Source organism: Cataglyphis hispanica, chromosome 2 (genome assembly GCF_021464435.1).
Source record: "Cataglyphis hispanica isolate Lineage 1 chromosome 2, ULB_Chis1_1.0, whole genome shotgun sequence".
In the NCBI taxonomy this organism is placed as follows: Eukaryota; Metazoa; Arthropoda; class Insecta; order Hymenoptera; family Formicidae; genus Cataglyphis; species Cataglyphis hispanica.
In genome coordinates this window covers 2,688,075-2,708,630 of record NC_065955.1, presented here as the reverse complement: position 1 = coordinate 2,708,630, position 20,556 = coordinate 2,688,075, and the positions used below count along the sequence as shown (strand labels likewise).

General features: G+C 29.8%; 2 protein-coding genes across 3 annotated transcripts; both read right to left on the bottom strand.

Annotated features, from left to right (window-relative positions):
* Positions 1–47: 47 nt before the first annotated feature.
* On the bottom strand, positions 48–11,411 carry LOC126856323 (collagen alpha-1(I) chain-like). The gene is given in 29 exon segments (XM_050604742.1): positions 48–1,234; positions 1,595–1,816; positions 1,933–2,105; positions 2,452–2,667; positions 2,926–3,307; positions 3,496–3,585; positions 3,710–3,925; positions 4,101–4,167; positions 4,169–4,368; positions 4,502–4,635; positions 4,832–5,092; positions 5,237–5,381; positions 5,673–5,870; positions 5,968–6,129; positions 6,368–6,529; positions 6,612–6,700; positions 7,092–7,308; positions 7,385–7,572; positions 7,701–7,809; positions 7,988–8,086; positions 8,356–8,562; positions 8,633–8,757; positions 8,934–9,078; positions 9,249–9,362; positions 9,447–9,515; positions 9,590–9,630; positions 10,048–10,137; positions 10,232–10,288; positions 11,046–11,411. Coding segments are annotated over 29 exon segments (4,521 nt in total). The 5' UTR covers positions 11,242–11,411; the 3' UTR covers positions 48–1,087.
* Positions 11,412–13,720: 2,309 nt separating this feature from the next.
* LOC126856363 (structural maintenance of chromosomes protein 1A-like) lies at positions 13,721–20,342 on the bottom strand. 2 transcript variants are annotated; one of them, XM_050604816.1, is made up of 20 exons: positions 20,204–20,342; positions 19,661–19,781; positions 19,487–19,586; positions 19,214–19,395; positions 18,980–19,118; positions 18,438–18,878; positions 17,904–18,320; positions 17,599–17,810; positions 17,363–17,525; positions 17,157–17,282; positions 16,927–17,058; positions 16,727–16,792; positions 16,472–16,626; positions 16,275–16,378; positions 15,893–16,197; positions 15,559–15,777; positions 15,296–15,475; positions 15,021–15,199; positions 14,715–14,892; positions 13,721–14,656 (listed from the first exon to the last, which is right to left on the bottom strand). In XM_050604816.1, exons 1-20 carry the CDS (start codon positions 20,325–20,327, stop codon positions 14,585–14,587), a joined length of 3,615 nt encoding a protein of 1,204 aa, XP_050460773.1. In that variant the 5' UTR covers positions 20,328–20,342; the 3' UTR covers positions 13,721–14,584. The 2 variants fall into 2 exon arrangements, with proteins under 2 accessions (XP_050460773.1, XP_050460763.1); XM_050604806.1 differs by lacking the exons at positions 17,363–17,525; positions 17,599–17,810; positions 17,904–18,320.
* Between the last annotated feature and the right edge of the window lie 214 nt (positions 20,343–20,556).

Sequence of the window (20,556 nt, the reverse complement as noted above, 5' to 3'; positions counted from 1 at the left end):
TGGCGAGAAGTACAATTTATACATATAAAAGTACATAGATAATTGCGTTTATAGATAAAACGGATCTTTTTTTATCTAGTCTAACTTTTATATTTTTTATCATCTATTCTTTTTTCTTATTTCTTATATTTTTTATACTTTCTGTACCGAAAATAAAAAATAAGCTTATGCGTTTATACTTTAAAAAGAGACAATAGAAAACGAAGGTAGAAAAAGAAAAAGAATATCGTTATTGCAGAGACATAGCTAAGGGATATATATGGCTTGCGGTACGCGCGTTTTATTAATTACGATTTAACTAGAAAAATAAATGCGAAATGTTACGCAATATTTTGTAAAATGTATGTGCATTGTAAATTTTTGCAAAAAAACACTGCGCGCTACAAAATATTCCAATATTATGCTGAAATATGTATATTGAATCGATAACTTTAATTATGCACATACAATTTTATTTTTCTTAAATATCCGCATGATATATTGTATATATGTATGTGTATGTGTATGTATGTCGCGACAATAACGTGTGGCAATAATATATGACGCGTAAATATAAAATCTATCTATTATTACGTATATAATATTTTGACTTAAAATATTTTACAGATATAATACTAAATCCGAAGTTACTACGCGAATATCTTTATACACTTAGATATCTGCTGCTCGTCGTGGATAATAATCGTGTATAATATTCAAGCACTCTGATAAAATTTGTTTGATATCGGTCTTTAGTTATCGCAATTTTTTCCAATTAAGTTTCACATTTTTCTTAAAATATAAGAGAGGTAATATATAGTTCATTTATAGATAATTTTGTTAAGTATTTGTAAATTACTTCCGCTATTTGAGGATTTGAGTAAGAAATAGCAATATCACAAGTTATACAAGCCACTACGCAGTAGTTAAATATATTTAATTATTAATTTTATTGTAAAGAATGGAATTTTAACATATATCATCATATCATCTCTTTAAGATACATTGGAAGACATTTTCTTAACATTATACAATGGAAAATGATGAATAGTTCGTAGGCATAGTCAGATGACAATCGTAATATCGTATCGTATTATTGAACTTTGTATTATTGATAACAAGCTGCGCCGATTTCAATGGAGAAGCTTTGTTCGGGTTTTCCGATATCTCGCAAAGCCACATCTAAGATGGGAAGTCTTATGGGTTTTTCTGTCTCATATGAGATTATAGTTTTACCCCAATGGTTTTGATGAAGCTACGAATTGATGAATATATAAATAAATTATATAATAGGACACAATGTAAAACTGCCTTTATAAAAATATAATAAACAGTATAATATTTTATTTGTACATTTAAATTCAAACGGACATCTTTGTGTTCTAATATAAGAGATTTTTTAATATAAGCCATATCAATATATCCTTTCTATTTATATTACATAAACAATTGTTTATATAAAAATAAAAAAATTAAATAAAATCATTAAATTTAAAAATATTAGCAACAATTTAAAATTTTGCCTATAAAGTTATCTCATTTTTTATTAAAAATAAAAATATAGGGTAGACCTGTGAATAGAATTAAAAGTATTATACAATGAAATTTAACTTACCCTACACTCGTCAGTTATCATCTCGTACCTAAGACGTTGATTGCCACGTGGTACCAATTCAACGTCATTCCAAGCTAGTAGCTTTAAGCTCTTTCTATACGTTTTTCGCTCATAATCGAAGTAAGCGACGCTGTTTTTACAGTGATACGTAATATTCTGTTGCGCATGTTTCGAGAGCAATTGCAAGAAATTGATCTGATTGTTATCCGCTTTGTATGTAATCTGTGAATGTATGAACATTTTAAGCATTTATTTTTAATAAATGCATTTTATATCTTTCATTACGTTAATTAAAACAGCCGAAATCAGCAAATATATAGAATACAATGTAAAGCAACCTTCATGCCACCATCTATCTCACTCAGCCAGGTTTCCTGTTGATCAGTGATGTGAGTAATTTCTGGTGAACGTGCGGGACTCGGTAAAATACAAGTTGCACGTTTCTCAGCATCACAATGCACCAAAATTGCGTCTCGGACATCTCCTTCGTTTGGATCAATCCAATATTCGCCTATTGTTACATTATACAATACATATATATATAAATTTATATTAATTTAAATATTTTAATTCATATCTATATTCTTTGTATACAATAGTTCTATATATATATACAGAAAGTGGGGCTCGTGATAATATATTTGAACAATTTTATTTAATTTATGCTATATTTGAATTAAAGATTATTTAGCATAATTTTTTTTAGGAGAAATTTTGCCATTACATTTGATATTTCTGTCATAAAAATGGAATAAAAATTTATATTCCATTTATATTAAAATTGGAAAAATAGCAAACTTACTAGAAAAGTACAGTAATTATAATGTATAAACTATATAGTGATCTTCAAAACTCACCAGATAATTTATCCGGGTAGGCAATGAATAGATCTCGACAGGTTTTGGCCGGTGAATTCTTTTCACCATCTGGCTTTATCAATTTTTGAAACGATGACTTTAAATTTTCATATGCTTTCATAAGCAATTCTCTTCGTTCTTCTTCAGTAATATCTTTATTAAATATTCTCGGTGGTTCATCACCAAGTGGATCTGGTCCTTTAGTTTGACCTTGTGCTGTATAACAAATATAACAAAAAATTTTTCTTTTTAACGCTAATACGTTTATAATATCCTTAAAAAATTCAAGAAATAAAAATTCAAATAATAAGAAATAAAAACTCAAATAAATGTCAAGAAAGTTTAAACAATATTTTAAAAATTTAGAAAATGTTTTAGACGTTTTTATAAAATATAAAAATCAATTACAATAAATTATAATCTAGTGTATTTGTACAAATATATCTTATGATTTTTCAGTTAATTAAATCATACCTATAAATGCTGCTAGAGAAGCGGTATCGTAACCAAAACCAACTTCACCAGGAGGACCGGGTGGTCCGGGAGGTCCTGGAAGACCCGGCGAGCCATGACGACCTTCTTCTCCAGGTGGACCTCTTGGTCCAGAACTCCCGGCAGGCCCAATAGGTCCTGGGCTGCCTTCCCGTCCAGGACTACCTCTAATTCCTGGCTCCCCATCTTTACCAGGGAGTCCTGGCAGACCTGGTATACCTTTTTCTCCTGGTAAACCAGGAGATCCGGGCAATCCTTGCAAACCATTGAATCCGCGATGTCCTTTTAGCCCTTTCGGCCCCTCTTCTCCGCGATCGCCCTTTGCGCCTTCGAGGCCTGGTGGACCAGGTTTTCCTCGTGGACCCTACAAATGTTATAATACATGTGCGCAGAATTTGATTTATATATACATTATTATTTTATACAAAATATTTTTTATATACTTTTTTTAAGACTTTTTTAAGACTTTTAATATCATAAATTAAAACGAGTTTAATATCTCCAGTTTTATTATTAAATTAATTGAATTTAATTAAACGTGTATTACACTACCTGTGGACCTTCTACTCCTTGCGGTCCCGCTTCGCCTTTTGGACCACGTTCTCCAGCAGGTCCGATAGATCCTGTAGATCCAGGGGGCCCCTATTTAAAGACAAAACAAATAAATTTTTATTGATATAATTTCATATTAATATATTTTTATTTTATTATTGCGTTAATACATTAATTAAAAAAAAATAGACTAAAAAATAGAAGTCATAATCACTGGTAATCCGGGTGAACCAGGCTGGCCTGCTGCACCAGGTACTCCGGGTGGTCCCTTATCACCAGGTCGACCACCTATTCCCGGTGGTCCAGGTTTTCCAACTGGTCCTTCCGGTCCTGCTTCTCCCACATGACCAGGCGGGCCAGGAGGGCCTATTAATCCGGAAGGTCCGGGTGGACCTTCTGCACCTGGTTTTCCAGGTTGTCCTATTTCACCCTGCAATAGTAATAAATATTTTGTATATTAAATTACTTACAAATTAAAAAAAAAATAATAGTAATTAAAATATAAGCAAAAAATATATTTAAAATTTATATATTTTCAAGTAAATAGATAAATATAAAATAAAGAACTAAAGAATAAAAATATTATTTAAATATAACATATTTACGGGCGTCCCGCGTAATCCCCTGTTTCCTATAGAACCAGGAGAGCCGGGTAAGCCTGGCAAGCCTCTCGCCGGGTGGACCTTGAGATCCTTGAGGACCGGTAGGCCCTTGAGGACCTGGAGACCCACTTTCGCCTTTACTTCCATCTATTCCGGGTAAACCAGGATTACCGATCGGACCTGGATTTCCAGGACGCCCAGGATCGCCTGCGTTGCCCTTGGCACCAGGCAATCCTGGAGCACCAGATGATCCTATATTTCCTGGTGGGCCCTATATAACATTTCCAGTTGTATAACTCTATATATAATATTAATCTCCAATATTCTATTATTTATTACATATTATTATATAGCATATATTTTTGACATTTGCTCGTTAAAATTTGTGAAGATTAACGACTTACCGCTGGACCGACATGTCCCGCAATACCAGGTGGTCCCATCAAGCCAGGTTCACCTCGTGTACCCGGTTCACCTCTAATTCCCTTAGCACCGGTAAGTCCAATAGATCCGGGTGGTCCAGCTTCGCCCGGACTGCCTATTATCCAATGTAAATTTATATACTTACGTGTAAAAAAATTCTAATCTATATATTATAAAATATATATAATATATAAAAACATATATAATAAATATATTAATATACAATATTATTGCAAGCACACAATAATTTTTTACGAGCAACCTTATCAATTTATTAGTTAAAAAATAGTTTAGAACTACTTGTTCATTACCAGATAGTCCCGGATTTCCTTGCTCTCCCTTTAAGCCCGGATATCCACGATCACCCTTTAGACCAGGAAGTCCTATTAATCCTTGTTGGCCTGGAAAACCCGGTGAGCCTTGCAATCCTTGAAGACCTCTTTCCCCTGGATTGCCAGGCGCTCCGGGCTCGCCAATAAGACCAGGTGGACCCGGATCACCTCGTTCCGCTGGTTCCCCGGGAGGACCGGGAGGTCCAACTTCTCCCTGCAAGCCACGTTCTCCAATGTGTCCTGCAATATTTAAGTAAAAAAATATCGATGATCTTTTAATACATAAGTTGTCATTGATTGAATTATTATCACATTGACATTAATATTTTGCAAATTAATTAAAACATATTATATATTTTTCATAAATAAAAATGTAGGAGTTACCTGGTGGACCTTCAGGGCCAACCTGTCCGAGCGCTCCCCTTTCTCCTTTTTGACCAGATTCTCCAGGTAATCCTCTTGTGCCAGGAAGTCCTAACAATCCTGGTGCACCGAAACTTCCTTTTTCTCCTTTAGATCCTGGTAAGCCCTGAATAAAATAAATAATATAAATATATGTAAATATTGCATTCATATTATATACGATATATAAGAATCTTTTTGGGTCTGTCATATGCTAACAGCTAACATATGAGACTTTTAAAGCCAAAACTGCATTAATTAATCAATAATTTGGAAATTTATTTTAAATATAAAATTTTGCATCTAAATTAAAAAGCTTATTTTTAAATCATCTTAAATATTATCACATTAAATGAATAGAAATGGAAATGACGGAATATTCTAGTTCTGAATTGAAATAAGCAAGATAATAACCTACAGTAAGACCATCAACGCCTTGAGCTCCAGTTTCTCCTCTTGGACCCATAGGTCCTGGAAGTCCCATAAGTCCTCTTTCGCCTGGAATTCCTCGCTCGCCTCTGTTGCCGACTAATCCTGGCGACCCGGGAGGTCCTTGTATCCCCGGTTCTCCGTCTTTGCCTGGAACGCCTGGATTACCAGTGGCGCCTGGAAGACCCTATGCATAAGCATAAATTTTATTAGCACGTTAAATTTTTTGCATTTTGCTTATATTCCGCATCATGAGAATATAAATACACTTCTAAGCTGCGTACTTGAAATCCTCTGGGCCCGATTGATCCCGGAGAACCACGCGCGCCGTCGTTTCCTGATGGACCTGGTGGACCCTGTACTCCCGGAGGTCCTTCTTTACCAGTATCTCCTCTTGGACCGGGTAATCCCGGATTACCAGGCTCACCGTCTTTTCCTGGTTCTCCCTGATGTAACATAAAAATTTGATATTGAATATAATTAGAACACAATATTAATATCTGTACATTTTAATTTTATTATTTAATATTTTAATATTTTAATACTCGCAATACTTGTGTGTATTGTACAAAGCTCAATACGTGCACAAAAATATCTTATATTTTTGTATTTATTTATCAAAATGTATTTTCTGTAGAAAGTTTTGCGTGCGTTAATTTACGAGAAACCAATAATATCAATTACGGGATATCCTCTCTCTCCTGGCGCTCCTAATGGTCCTGATAGACCTTGCGGTCCAGGCGGACCCTGTTCTCCGAGTTTGCCATCTGCACCTTGAATTCCACGTTCGCCAGGATTGCCCGGTTTTCCAGGAGCTCCTGGTCTACCCATCAAACCGCGCAAACCCTGAAATTTTTAATATTTATAATTTTTAATATTTATTATATACATTTTACTCAAACCATAATATTCAAATATTTCTACAAACTTGTAATCCTGGCGGTCCAGGTCGTCCAGGATCCCCAGTGGCTCCTTTCGGCCCAATAGCTCCTGCTGGACCACGATCACCCGGTTGTCCTGATAATTATTTATAATCATAATTACTTAAAATTATTATATTTATTACATTGTTTTTTTGTATGTATATGTATAGAAAGAAAAAATGTGAAAACAATCCAAGACAGAATTTTTGAGAAATATTGAATATAGAGAATATTGAAATCTTCTTTATAATTTTAAAAAATTTGATCTGATCTGAGATTTCTATTTTTTTATATTATTTTCAAGAAATTAATTTTTTTCTGAGTATAATATTCTTTTTCAAAAAATATGATATATGACAAAATATAATTAAAATATTATTCTCAGCTTATACTATTAATTGACAATTTTTACATAACAATAATATTTATGTATGCAAATGTTTTCATGTATTTAATGATGTTCCAATCAACATAACAAGGAATACCATGAGGTCCGATAGGACCATCCGGCCCAGGAAGCCCACGCATTCCAGGTGCACCGCGTTCTCCAGGAGGTCCCGCGGCACCAATTGGTCCACGCATTCCTCTGTTGCCTCTCTTGCCTTCGTTTCCAGGAGGTCCGGGAAGTCCCCGCGGCCCGGGCATTCCTGCGTCACCTTTCACGCCAGAATCACCTTTAAAACCCCTTTCACCAGGAAAGCCCTGTAAAAATATCGTCAAGATTGTATATAAAGTTTAAAGACATATAATTTATAAACGGAATGCTAATTATGCATACAACTGCTCCTTTGGCTCCAGGAATACCAGGATTGCCCGATGCTCCCGGTTGACCTAAAGCACCCGGAAGTCCAGGCAAACCAACTGGTCCTATCGCTCCGCTTTCTCCTTTCTCGCCGGGAACCCCATCTTTACCCTTAACACCCTGCGGACCCGTCTCGCCAGGCTGTCCTGGACGACCACTTTCACCTTTGTTGGAAATATTAATTAAGAGATCAGGAAAACAAATATCGCTTTCCTTCAAAGTAAATATGAATATGTTTATAAGAAAAGATGCAACTTTGTCTTTAATGAATAACAATAAAAGTATATCTTACCTCGCGGGCCTTGTAAACCCTGACTTCCTTTCGGTCCTGGTGATCCTTGATCACCCTTAAGCCCAGGAATGCCTGGAAAACCTGGTGAGCCAAGTTTACCCGCAGCACCCTATAAGCAAATGATAATAATGTTGTATTTTAAGCAATAAATTATGCAAATTGTATACTTTATTTATAATAACAATGTAAATCAAAAAGTATTATAATTTTGTTTTAAATAGATGTTATAATAAATCTCTTCAAGATATAAATTACGAATTCATGTGTGAATTGAATAATTAGCTTACGGGTGGCCCGGGCGGTCCAATAACTCCATCAAGACCTCTCAATCCAGGAGAGCCAGGTGAACCCTCTCTACCTCTCTCACCACGCGGCCCCGCTGGACCCTGTATTAACAATAGCATTTGTGCAAAACAATATGTTTTCTCTCTCTCTCACCTCCTCTTTCTCTCTTCAACATTAAATATATATTAAATATTTAGTACATGTATTAGTATATGTATTAGTATATGTATTAGTATATGTATTAGTATATGTATTAAATATGTACATTAAATATGTACTAAAGATAAAAACTTATTTCATGACTATAAAAAATATTTTTCTGTTTTAAATTTCTTTGCTCTTGTACATTCCGAGAATATTATTAACATACCATTGGACCTATCGGCCCCATTGGTCCTGGTGTTCCCATAGATCCTTTTTCGCCAGTAACTCCTTGCTCACCTTTTGCTCCATCTAGACCCGGAAAACCACGATGGCCTTTTATTCCTGGAAGTCCGGGCATACCTGGAAGACCTCGTGGCCCCACGGCACCAGGTGATCCTGGCGGACCGGTTTCACCGTCTTCTCCACTAGTACCCTGTCGTTACATATTTTACAGCATTTTTAATATTTTTTGTATATAAAGAATTTTTGTTATAATCTCTTACGTCTTTTCCGGGTAGTCCTGGTAAGCCTCGAGGACCTGGCGTTCCAGGAGAACCTGGAAGTCCCGGTTCACCAGCTTCACCGCGTGCACCTTGGAAACCTTGAGGACCCGGGGCACCAGCTGGACCTACAAATAAGTACATACAGAAAATATAATTTTTATACAATAAATAAGATTTTAAGTAATAAAACATTTTTAGATAAGACAGAATCATATATTAAAATAATTATTATTTATACAAGATCAACAATCATTTATTGAATAATTATTCAGATAAAACAATTGAAATAATTACAACTTACCTGGAGGACCTCGTGGACCTATGGGGCCTACTTGCGCTTGAATATAAGGATATGCTTCTGGTCCATACAATGATGCAGCTGCACCTGTTGGGCCTTTATCTTGATTCGCTTGAGACAAAGCCAATTGTTGATAATATAGAGATACCTGTTATGTAATCGATATTTTATATTAATAAATTACTAAATGACTACGTAAAAGAGATGTATAAATTATAGAATATATCGAATAATTGATTAATAACTCACGCTAATTCTCTTGTTACATAAAAGAAAAAATATAAAAAGATTTTAAATTAAATAAAAAACATTTCTTACATCAGGTACAGCTCCTGGAAGACCAGGTGGTCCTGGAATTCCCGGACTTCCGGGTTGTCCAGGATATCCTGCATCACCCGGACGACCAGCATCTCCAGGTCGACCAGGTTCACCCTTATTTTATGGTAAACGTTTTTTTTGTGAATATTTTCCAAAGAATTGTTTATTTATTAGCTAATTTCACGAACAAGCACTTACTCGTGGGCCAGGTATAGCCACAGAACTGTATATGTTACTTTCACCCGGTAAAATTTCCGCGGACGGAACCTACACACCAGAAAAAAGACCATTTTTCACAAAATTCAATTTAATTTTTTAATTATTAATGACTTTGTACTTACTGAATGATTCTGTTCGGGTGTAGCATTAGTCTGCTCTAACTCTAGAATGTGAACGATCAATCTCAGAAAACATGCGATTAAAATATCTTATTTAATTATCCATTTACTCTTGCTGTGTTTATTTTTTCGATTATTATTCCAAGCGTTATTATTTAATTAATTCTATTTGTCGCTCTATTTGCACGAAGAAAAGCAAACAACTAATGCCAAAAATATAATTTTATAATATACAAAAATATACACAAATATATGAAGATAATATCTGATTATATATGAAAATAATATGTAGGTATGACAAAAAAATAGATTTGATTAATACAGATTTTCATTCTTTAATATCAGGAATAATTACTTTTAACATTAATTATTTATCAATCATATATCATCAGTCATTACATATGTATTTCTCTGTTTCTCTAAACACAATGATAATAAAAGATACTTAATTTGTCACTTACCAAATAAAGTTGTCGTCGAAGTTGGCAAATCTGTAGGTTTTTCAGGTCTATATGAAGACGCAGTACTTTCTATCGACGATGTGGACAATCCTACATTCAATCATACATGACAATAATTATCAATTTCTTTTATTTTCATAATAATTTTGTTCGCATTAAAATGATATAGTAATCGCATGCTCACCCGAAACTCGTATATTTGATGATGGTATCGCAGGAGGTGGCAATATTGTCGTGGTCTCTGATCAATTAAATAATATTGTTATTATTATTCAATGAAGAAAAATATAAAACTGTTAATGTTAACGTCTTATTCGCACGATTATTGTAACAATAATCGTGCGAATATCATTCGTAATGACGGAATATGTTTTAGCGTCTTTATTATCCACAAGGAAGCTAAACCAGATACTTAAGCCGTAAGTTAAATTGAAATGAATGATATTAATTGCATTGCTCTGATTAAAACACGAGCAATTAATTGTTTTATATGTCTTAATGAGATTGATCTTTGGCACAAGACTTCCGGCATTTCGAAATAACTGTCCTGTTTTCTATTTATAACACATGTTATAAAAATTCTTTTTTTTATAATTTATTAAATAAAATTTTATATTCAATTTATTATTATTATATAGAACTTATAGATAAAATTATATTGCTATTATGTAATAAATAAATAAAATAATGATTTTATTTAGGTACTTATCATATATTGCATAACGAGAAAACTTAAAAAGTTTGCTCTTGAGATTTACAGAGATTAAATTTCGTAATTTCTCATGATATCTCTTAATAAGAAGCTCTACGACATAAAAAATACTGCAAAATCAATAATTGTAAGAAAATTATTACGTCAATCACCGTTTTTATCTTATAATATAATGTGAGTCAATTACATCGTACATTAATATTACACGTTGATTGATAAATTAATATTCAAGTAATATAATCTTTCTTTCTTTTAATTATCGCGTGATCTAATTTTTTAAACTCACCGTTCTTTTCTTCATAATCGTCATAGTTCTCATAATAATCGTAATTGTAATCAGTAACAGGTTGCTGCGATTGCGGTTGTTCTGACCTGGACCGTTGTTTCCTGGGCCGATTTCTCACAGTATTTACTTGATCTGACAGCAACAGCAGCTGGATCACGAGGAGCCCCGTGACCAGATCTAGAGTCTGCCGCCTCATCGAGGAGCGTTTCTCTATTCGCAGGGGTAGAATATAGACTCTGTACTGAAGATCGAAGTAAATACAGATTCTAATCTCCCGATTCGCCTCTATCGAGAGGCTGAGGGCGACTAGACTCGTGGTAACCGACGTACCATCTATTTAGCAGATGCTCTGCATGATGTAGGGGAGGTCATCATCCTCTGTTTTACTAGGCGCCGTCGCTTTATTCTGCAACTACCCCCTCGTTCCCTTTTCCTGAGCCTGACATACTTATTCATTTCCTTCCTCGATTACTCATGTTAACGAATGATATTTCTTATTTTATAGAGAAAAAAAGAAAAACAAAAGGAAAATTTAATCATCTGATAAAAAATCTAATAAAAGTAGAATTTTAAAAAATAAAATACGAAGAAGTATATATTTTTATCTTAATTATATCGTTAAGTCTGATTCAATAATCATTTCAAAGCAATCCTTTTTTCTTAAAAAATATTTAATTCTACAGAAATAAATTTTATTTTGTTTAAATTTATTTATGTTTTTATTAATCTTATTAATCTATCACTTTGACAATTCAACAGCAAAATTTATTGAGAGATACAAATCGATATTTATGATAATTTTAAGCGTTTTTCAGATGTTAATAGAGAGAAAAGCAGAAAAGATATATAATTAATAAACTATTTAATAAACTATTAATTGAAACTCAAGATTAATTTGAAATAATTATTATTATTCTAACAATAAGATTGAAATGTTTCTTGACACTTATATATCTTTGAAATTATCTAAATAGTGTCATAGTAAGCAATTCATGGAAGTCTATGAAAAATCGTGTATCGGTATTGTCAGCATAGAATTACTGTTCCGCGTATTCGTTCGTTCGTCAACGTGTCACAATGAAGATCATCACCTTAAAGGGTCATCACCTTAAGGAATTGTATGCGACATGCATCACGATGTCATCATTTTTATACTCACTTTTTTTTTTTAAAATATATATTTTTTGCGTAGTATCGGATCGAAGCATCTTGATATTTAATTACATAACATTTTAATTTATATCCATTCTGATGCAGAAAATGATACAAACAGATTATTTGTTATTTATATTTTTGTACAATAAATTTGACTTTACAAGTGTTATTTTTTTTATTTGTTTCTAATAAATAATTAATTATTTTAGATGGATCACTAATTATTGATCATTGATTATTGAATCTTTCTAAGCGTATTGCTAAATGTTACAGAATGCGGAAATAAAACAAACTTTTAAAAATTTACAAAGCAGAATTATATTTTATTTAAAAATAAAATCATGTTTGAATGTTTTTCATCTATAAGAGATAAAATATATTTAATTTATTTCTTATTAAGATTTTTTTTTAATTTTATTAAATCAGAAAGTCAAAAAATAAATTTTTAAACACTCAGTCTTATAAAACTTTTGACACAAAATGATTTTTAGCTAATTTTGCTTCGATCGTCTCATACGCATCCTTACGTCAAATATGCATCCGATTCATCAAGATACGAATTGTAACGACCTACTTTGCGATTAGTGTTCCGTGTAGTTTTTATTAGTTAGCGTCAGAAGTACTCGATACGCTGCCGTTTTCTTAATAAGTTTATTAGACGACAAATATCATTTTGGCCGCATTCTCCGAGCGTGTGTCTTACTTTACAAAGCGTTAGCCGCAATAGACTGCATTGACCCACGTCGCCTTCCTTCGTTGCTAGCAGTTATAAATCAGAATTGCTACTATGTTTAATGCAAACAATCAGGACAATGCAATCAGCACCATTTTGACACAGAATTCGCATTGACATCCAATTGAAAGTGAGATTTATATATTAAACTAATTTTATAATGTATTTTGAGAGAGTATACACTCAATGAATCTCTGTAGCTTGACTCAATTCCATTATACTTTCTTTAACAGTAAAAAAATCTGAATTTTTCTTGTCTTTTGTTGTATCGAACAATTTGATCCAGAAAGACGAAGTAATGAAAGTAATTATAGTACAGTTGTGCGTGTGTGTTCACGATTACTTTTAAATTATAAAATTTCGGCATCTATACACATTGAATTCTTTAAGTGAATTCTTTAAGTGAAAATGTAAACAACTATATAAATGACCATATGTTCTATAATGTACATATGCCAAATATAATAATATCATAATATCAAATATAATAATAATATAAAATTTATGTACAAAGAACTGATTTTTCAACTAAGAATTTTTTTACATCTTTTGATAAACAAAACTTTTCTTTTTCAATTTCGGAAATATACCGAATGCTTTACATCGCTCAAAATTTGTAGATACACATATATTTAAATTAATCATTATTAATTATATTGATTAAAATAATTATTAAAAGAATTAGTACGCTCAATATATTTTTTATTTCACTGAATAAGTACATCAGAGTGTTTCAGTCAATGTAATACTTTGATTAGTTCATCTATGTTACCATTTTCGTCTTTGATCATTATAATTAAAATGAATGCGTCATATGCGCAATGATGAGTATTATAGATCCAAGTACGTATGTATTAATGCAAGCATAGCATCATAACAGTAATTACTCTAAATATTCCTTATAATCCTTCATATGAGCGTGCGAAGTTGTCATAAAAAATATTTTTATGCAAAAGTATATTATATTTATTTACAGTATAGAATAAACAAAAAGTATCTTTCATATAACACTTTAAACGATATTTTATTTCTTATTACAATATCACAAATGTGTTATGCTTATTATATGTATTATTTAATTTTCATTAAATACAAATTAATATTAAAATTATTTTAAAAAACTGCACTTAACGAATTAACATTGCACATGGATTCCACAGATCAAAGATAGATAACACATAAATTAAACCTAACTTTAAATGATTCACGATCTTGTATATTTACATTATATTGCACCTTTTAAATACAGAGATTTATTTAAAACTGGATGACGTTGTTTTATTCATAAAATCTCTATATTTAAAAAATAAAATTGTTGAGAGAAATTAAGATTTTTATTAATTACTAAAATTCCTCTCTCTTTTTTTAATATCTAATTAATAATTATTAAAACCAGATTAAAATAATTATAAAATAAATAATATATAAATTAAAATAAAAGTATTACATTGATTTGTGACACCAGATATGTGCATTAGCATTTCAAAGAAAAGCAAAAAATAATAAGTAAAATAATTGTGTGTGTACACACATGTGTACACACATGTTTACAGAGACATATATAATAATTTAAAAGAAAATGTAATCTGCAATAATTATATGTACCAATAAGATACTCTTTAAATTATTTTGTTACAGATAGTAAAATTATCTAATTTCTTGTATTTTTAACGTTTTTCAATGGCATGGCAAATATCATGCTCTCAGTGCATTTCGGCCCAGGCTAAAATTAACAATAAAATAGACAAATAAAGTTAAAATAACATAGATTATCAACTTACTTGAGTGGTAACTCCTATAAGTATGTCGGCACGAGAAGCCAGACGTTTGTTTAAAGTTATCACAATAATTTGCATATTATTTATTTTGGATCGAATGAAGCGAATAAGCTTGTTAATATTTACATTATCTAATGCCGCATCACCTTCATCCATAATAAAAAATGGTACTGGTTTATAACTGTAAATAAAAAAATATTTGCAATTATTTTTTTCAAAATATAGTTCTCTAGAATTTCGGGTATTATCAGGTGTTATCGTTAAAATTATGTAAATAAAGTATTCCGTTAATATAAAATTAAGATATACCGCAGAATTGCAAATAAAAGCGCTAAGTTAGCAATTGATTTTTCCCCATCAGATAGATTTTGTAGTGGTTGAATGCGTTTAGACGACGGTATGCAGCTGTAATTTATACCGCTTGTGTACGGTTCCTCGGGATTTTCTGATATAATAAATGCTTGAGCTGACATGTCATTAGTCAAATTCTGCTTAGAAAATAAATAATACAATATTTATAATATGTATATAAAAACACACTTTATTTAAATAGAATCATAAGAAGTGTAATTATAAATACTGACTTTGTATATAGAATCTATTTCTGCAGTAATGCATTCTAAACAATCTGAAAACAGTTTGTGTCTTTTTGCTTTAATCTTCTCAAATTGTTTGCCTATATTATTAGATTTTATGCGTAACTCTTCATGTTTCCTATTTATATCTTTTATTTGCTGTATTATCAAATCGATCTTTTTATGAGCCTAAACATTGTCAAAATTCCTATATAAGATTAATTCATGAAATTATATCAAATACAAATATATATCGTATAAAGCTTTTTTACCTTAAGATTAGGTTTTTGTAAAGTTTTAAATTCATTTTGAATCTCCGTAAGTTTTATTTTAGATTGTTCAATAATATTTTGTAAATCTGTACTATCACGGACATGTTCGGAAATTTGTGAGAAATCAATATTCGTTATTAATGATTCTGTACTTAAATTTGAGTTTGAACTGCTCTCATGTATTGTCTCTGATAATATTGGAATAGTAATGCCTTCTAACTGTGAAAATAATTGTATAAAGCAAAACAATTGTTAAAAGCACTGACCAAAAGTTCGATATTTAACCTTTACAGATCTTTTAAAGAGGATATTTCTTTTAGAGATTCTCGCTAACCTTGCATTCTTTAACTATAGTTTCACATTTTGCTTTTTCCTGATCTATTGTACTTTGCGTAGCCATATATGCCTTTTGAGTCTCTAAGTATAATTCTGAGATAGCGCCAATTCGTGATCTGCATTGAATCAATTCTTTGTTTAAATCCTCTAAATACTTTTCTTTAATTTTATAATCATTCTTTAATTCTAACAATTTCTTTTCTTCCTGTTCAATAGCAGTTCTTATATTTTGTTCTTGCTTGCATGCCTTTTCATATTCTTTATTAGCTTTCTCTAAATTGTGTTCCCAGCTCGAAATTTTCTCTATTCACATAAAATTATAAAAATAGTAACAATTAAAAATGATTAAAAACATTAACAAATACAATTTACAAATTTACCTTCAAATTCAGCACTTCTATCTTTTTCAAAAGTCAATTGATTGTTAATATAATTTTTTCTGTTTATATTTTCCATTTTTTTAGTTAATCGCTCTTTATATGTGCTAAAAAATTAAGATAAATTTATATATATATATATATATATATATATATATATATATATATATATGTATATAAAATTTAAAGATTAAATGTACCATAAATTCTGCTCATAATAAGTAATATTCGGCACATTAATTTCTTTACAAAAATCAATAAAAATATGGTTTTTAATTTCATCAATATTTTTCTCTATGTTTTTAATCATTTCATCTTTTATTTGCATATCCTGTTGAATTTTTGATATTGCCGTCTAAAAATTATATGTGAATAATAAAAATATCTTTTTCTGTTATATAATTTATAATTTATAATAAAAAATTTCAAAAAATAAATATACTTAAAGTACATACATCTTGTAAACTTAGTTCCTTATGGAGATCGTTTAATTTTGTTTCATTTATCTTAATTTCTTCTGTCTATAAAAATAACTAACTTTATTATTTAAATAAAATGTCCTTTAAAAACTATATGATATAAACTATTTTTCTACATCTTATGCACACATACAAACATATACAAGTATAATAAACAAACATATAAAATTACTTACAATGTCTTTTATATCTTTCTCAATAACTTCCATTTCACTAGTAAATTGATTTATATTTTTATTAATTATGTCAAAATCAGATTGCATATGAGAAATATTAGGCAGACTTATTAATTCTTGTTTTAATTGTATCTAAAATCATACATATATGACATACATAACTATTTTTTTATAAATTTTATATGACATACATAACTATTTTTTTATAAATTTTGTAAAAAATCTGCAACCTTCTGTTCTTTCAGTACAGATAAAGATTGTATATTTTCCCATTGTTTTGCTCTTGCAGTAAGAGCTGTCAATCCTCCAGATATAATACCATTTCTATGAAAAGAACATCCATCTAATGAAACACACTAAAACATAATATTGTATGGATATATATAAAAATATAACAATGAATTAAAAAGATTATTTCAAGCATGATTATTATTACATCATAATTGCCACCACTTTCAAATGCCATTTTTCTTGCATCTTCAGCAGTTTCGCAAACTATAGTGTTTTTAGTGACATATAAAACTGCCTTATCTATTTCTATAAATGATAACATCAATATATCATATAATAATTTACTATTTGTCTGTTGTAGTTTATTGCTATAAAATAATATATTACATTATCATTACATATATATTAATAAAATGTCTCTTTTATCTCTTATTAATTTACCGTAATCTTTCGTTTATAGGTTTCACTTTTATTGAGTCAAGTGGTAAAAATTTTTCAACGCCTATTTTGTGTTGTTTTAAAAAATTAATGCATTGCTTTGCTGTACGTTCAGTATCAACAACAATGGCATCCATATTCCGACCAAAAATTTTAGTTACCGCAACATTATAACGAGAATGAATAGGCTTGCAAAGATTAGCTAAGCAATCATACTAAAAAGTAAAATATATACATTGACTGATTTTTTTAAAAAATAATTATTGTAATAATACTGATATCAAAATTCTGATTGGTACAAATAATACCACGCCAGGAAGAAATTCTTTTAAATTTTTGATTATTTCAGCTTTCTTGTTCTGTTGTGAAATAATGTCATTATTTATATCAGCTTCGGCAAGTTTCTCTGAAATCTTTGCAATATCGTTTTTTAATTTTAAAGATTTCTCCTGTGTTTCCCTAATTTCCTTTTCTAATTTTTGTCTTTCCTCATCTTTTTTTATTAAATTTGATTTATTTTTTTGTAATTCATCAATTTTCTTTTTGAGTTGTTCTTTTCTTATTGTTTCAAATTTTACTTTGCTTACTAATTCCTCTTTAACTCTATTTTCATTATCAAGTTTACATTGATCCATTTGTCGATCATGCATCAAATCATTTATATGATTTATAAAATCTTTTGCCCGATTTTCAACTTCAGTATTTAAAATCATATAACGATTAACCTTAAATAAATTGTTTTTATATCAGTTAGAAATGTATTATGTAGCAATATGAAAAAAGAAAAAATTCAAAAATTTATGTACTTTTAAAATATTTTATATATTGTAATAATATAATACCTGAGAATTGTGGAACTCTACAATATCATTCTCCGATGATGTTTCTTCTAATAATTTTTCTAATATTTTTAATTCATCTTTTAACTCTTTGACAGTTTTCTTATGAATTTTACATGCATTATTTGCACCATCCAAAGATGTGCAAGCGTAATTACGTTTTTTTTGCCAATATTCAATTTGATTCTCAACATTAATATATTCTTGCTTCTTTTTCCGAATATAATCTTCAAGTTTTATGATATTTTCTTCAATTTCATTCAATAAATCAGATAATGATTTAACTTTGAATTTAATATGTTTTAATGAAGTCATTTCAGCTTCCTTAGATTGCAATTGCTCATCTATACTTAGTTTAATATTTTTTTGCTTATTTTGTAAAGATTCAATTTTCTTTTTCATGAAAATTAACTGAGTTAATTGAAATTTTAATTTTTCTTCCATCTGTAATGTTTAAAAATTATTTTATAACTAAATGAGAAAAGATACATACAATAACTTCTAAAAAGACCATTATATAGATTAGAAGTAAACATGAAATATACATATTGTTTTTGCAATTGTAAATATTTTTCTGCTTCTGTCTTTTCTATTATAGCAGATTTCTTTCTTCTCAATTGTCCTTTTTTTGTTTGATATGCAAAATGTATCTCCTGATTTATTTTCAAGAGTTCTAGTTGTAATCTGTAACAACATAGTAATAAATTTCTATTATCTAGTAAATTTATCAAACTTATAAATAAATTTGTGAAATAAGTGATCAAAATAAAAATGTATACCTTTCATATTCTGCTTTATATACAATAGAACCACTAATTTCTTCAAACATTACAGTCAGTTCTTTTGGCATATTTATTGTTGCAAAATATTGTATACAGCCCTGAGATATCAAAAAATTCCCTGCTTTTATGTCCAAACCAATTTCTTTCAATTCAATCATATAAAAGTCTCTGGTAACAATCTATGTAGTAAAGATTAGTCATAAATTAATTAATATATTAAGATAAGAATAATTTAAAAAAAATTATGCAAAAACACATGTACGATTTTACCTTATTATCTATTTTATACTGACTACCTTTCTTTTGTATCATTCTTGTATAACTTTTTTCTTGATTTTCTTCCGTTAAAATTATTATTGTTACATAAGCACTGTAGTATAAATATCAAACATTAAATATGATAAAAAATAAATTAAAGGATAAAAAAAAGTATATCTTTAATACCCTTCTACTGTTGGCTTTTGATTAAAAGCTCCATGTACAAGTTCATTGAGATGTTTAACACGCAAAGCACTTAACTTCCCTCCTAATACAAAACTTATAGCATCCATAATATTTGATTTTCCTAAAATACAATATAAAGCATTTACATATTTTGATCGAAATATATAAAAACAAAAATAAAAGAAGCAAAAAGATTATATATGTGTATATATATATATATATATATATATATATATATATATATATATACATATATAATCTTTTGCTTCTTTTATTTTATATATATATATATATATATATATATATATATATATATATATATATATATATATATATATGTATTAAATAAAGAAAAATTTTAAATTTAAATATATTTGAAAGATTTTAATTTCATTTAGATGATATTAATTATTTGTGATTGATTATATTATTTATTTTGCAAAAATTAAAAAAAAATAAGAAAAAAGAATTAAAAAGATAGGAAAATAATATTTTTCTCGATCAAATATATTGAAAGTTGTAAAATATCGTAAAAGATCTTACCGGATCCAATTGAACCAATAATAGCCGTAAAAGGCTGAATATTATCGATTACTATTTTACCTTTAAATGATTTAAAATTGAAAAGCGTAATAACTTTCAAAGAAATTGGCATTTTATCGATCATGAGAAGCACAGTGGGTCAAAATGAACGACAATTGCAAGTGGTTAAAGTCTATCCAAATCTTCTAACGGTTCTAAATTTGAATTATTTAATTGAACAATTGAACAACAAAGACGCCTCTATACTTACCATTCTGATTGGTTATCAATTGATAAATGAAGTCAAATTGTATTCCGAGATAATTATCGCGCCATTATTTAAATATAAAACGGTGATCAGTCTAAAACCGAGT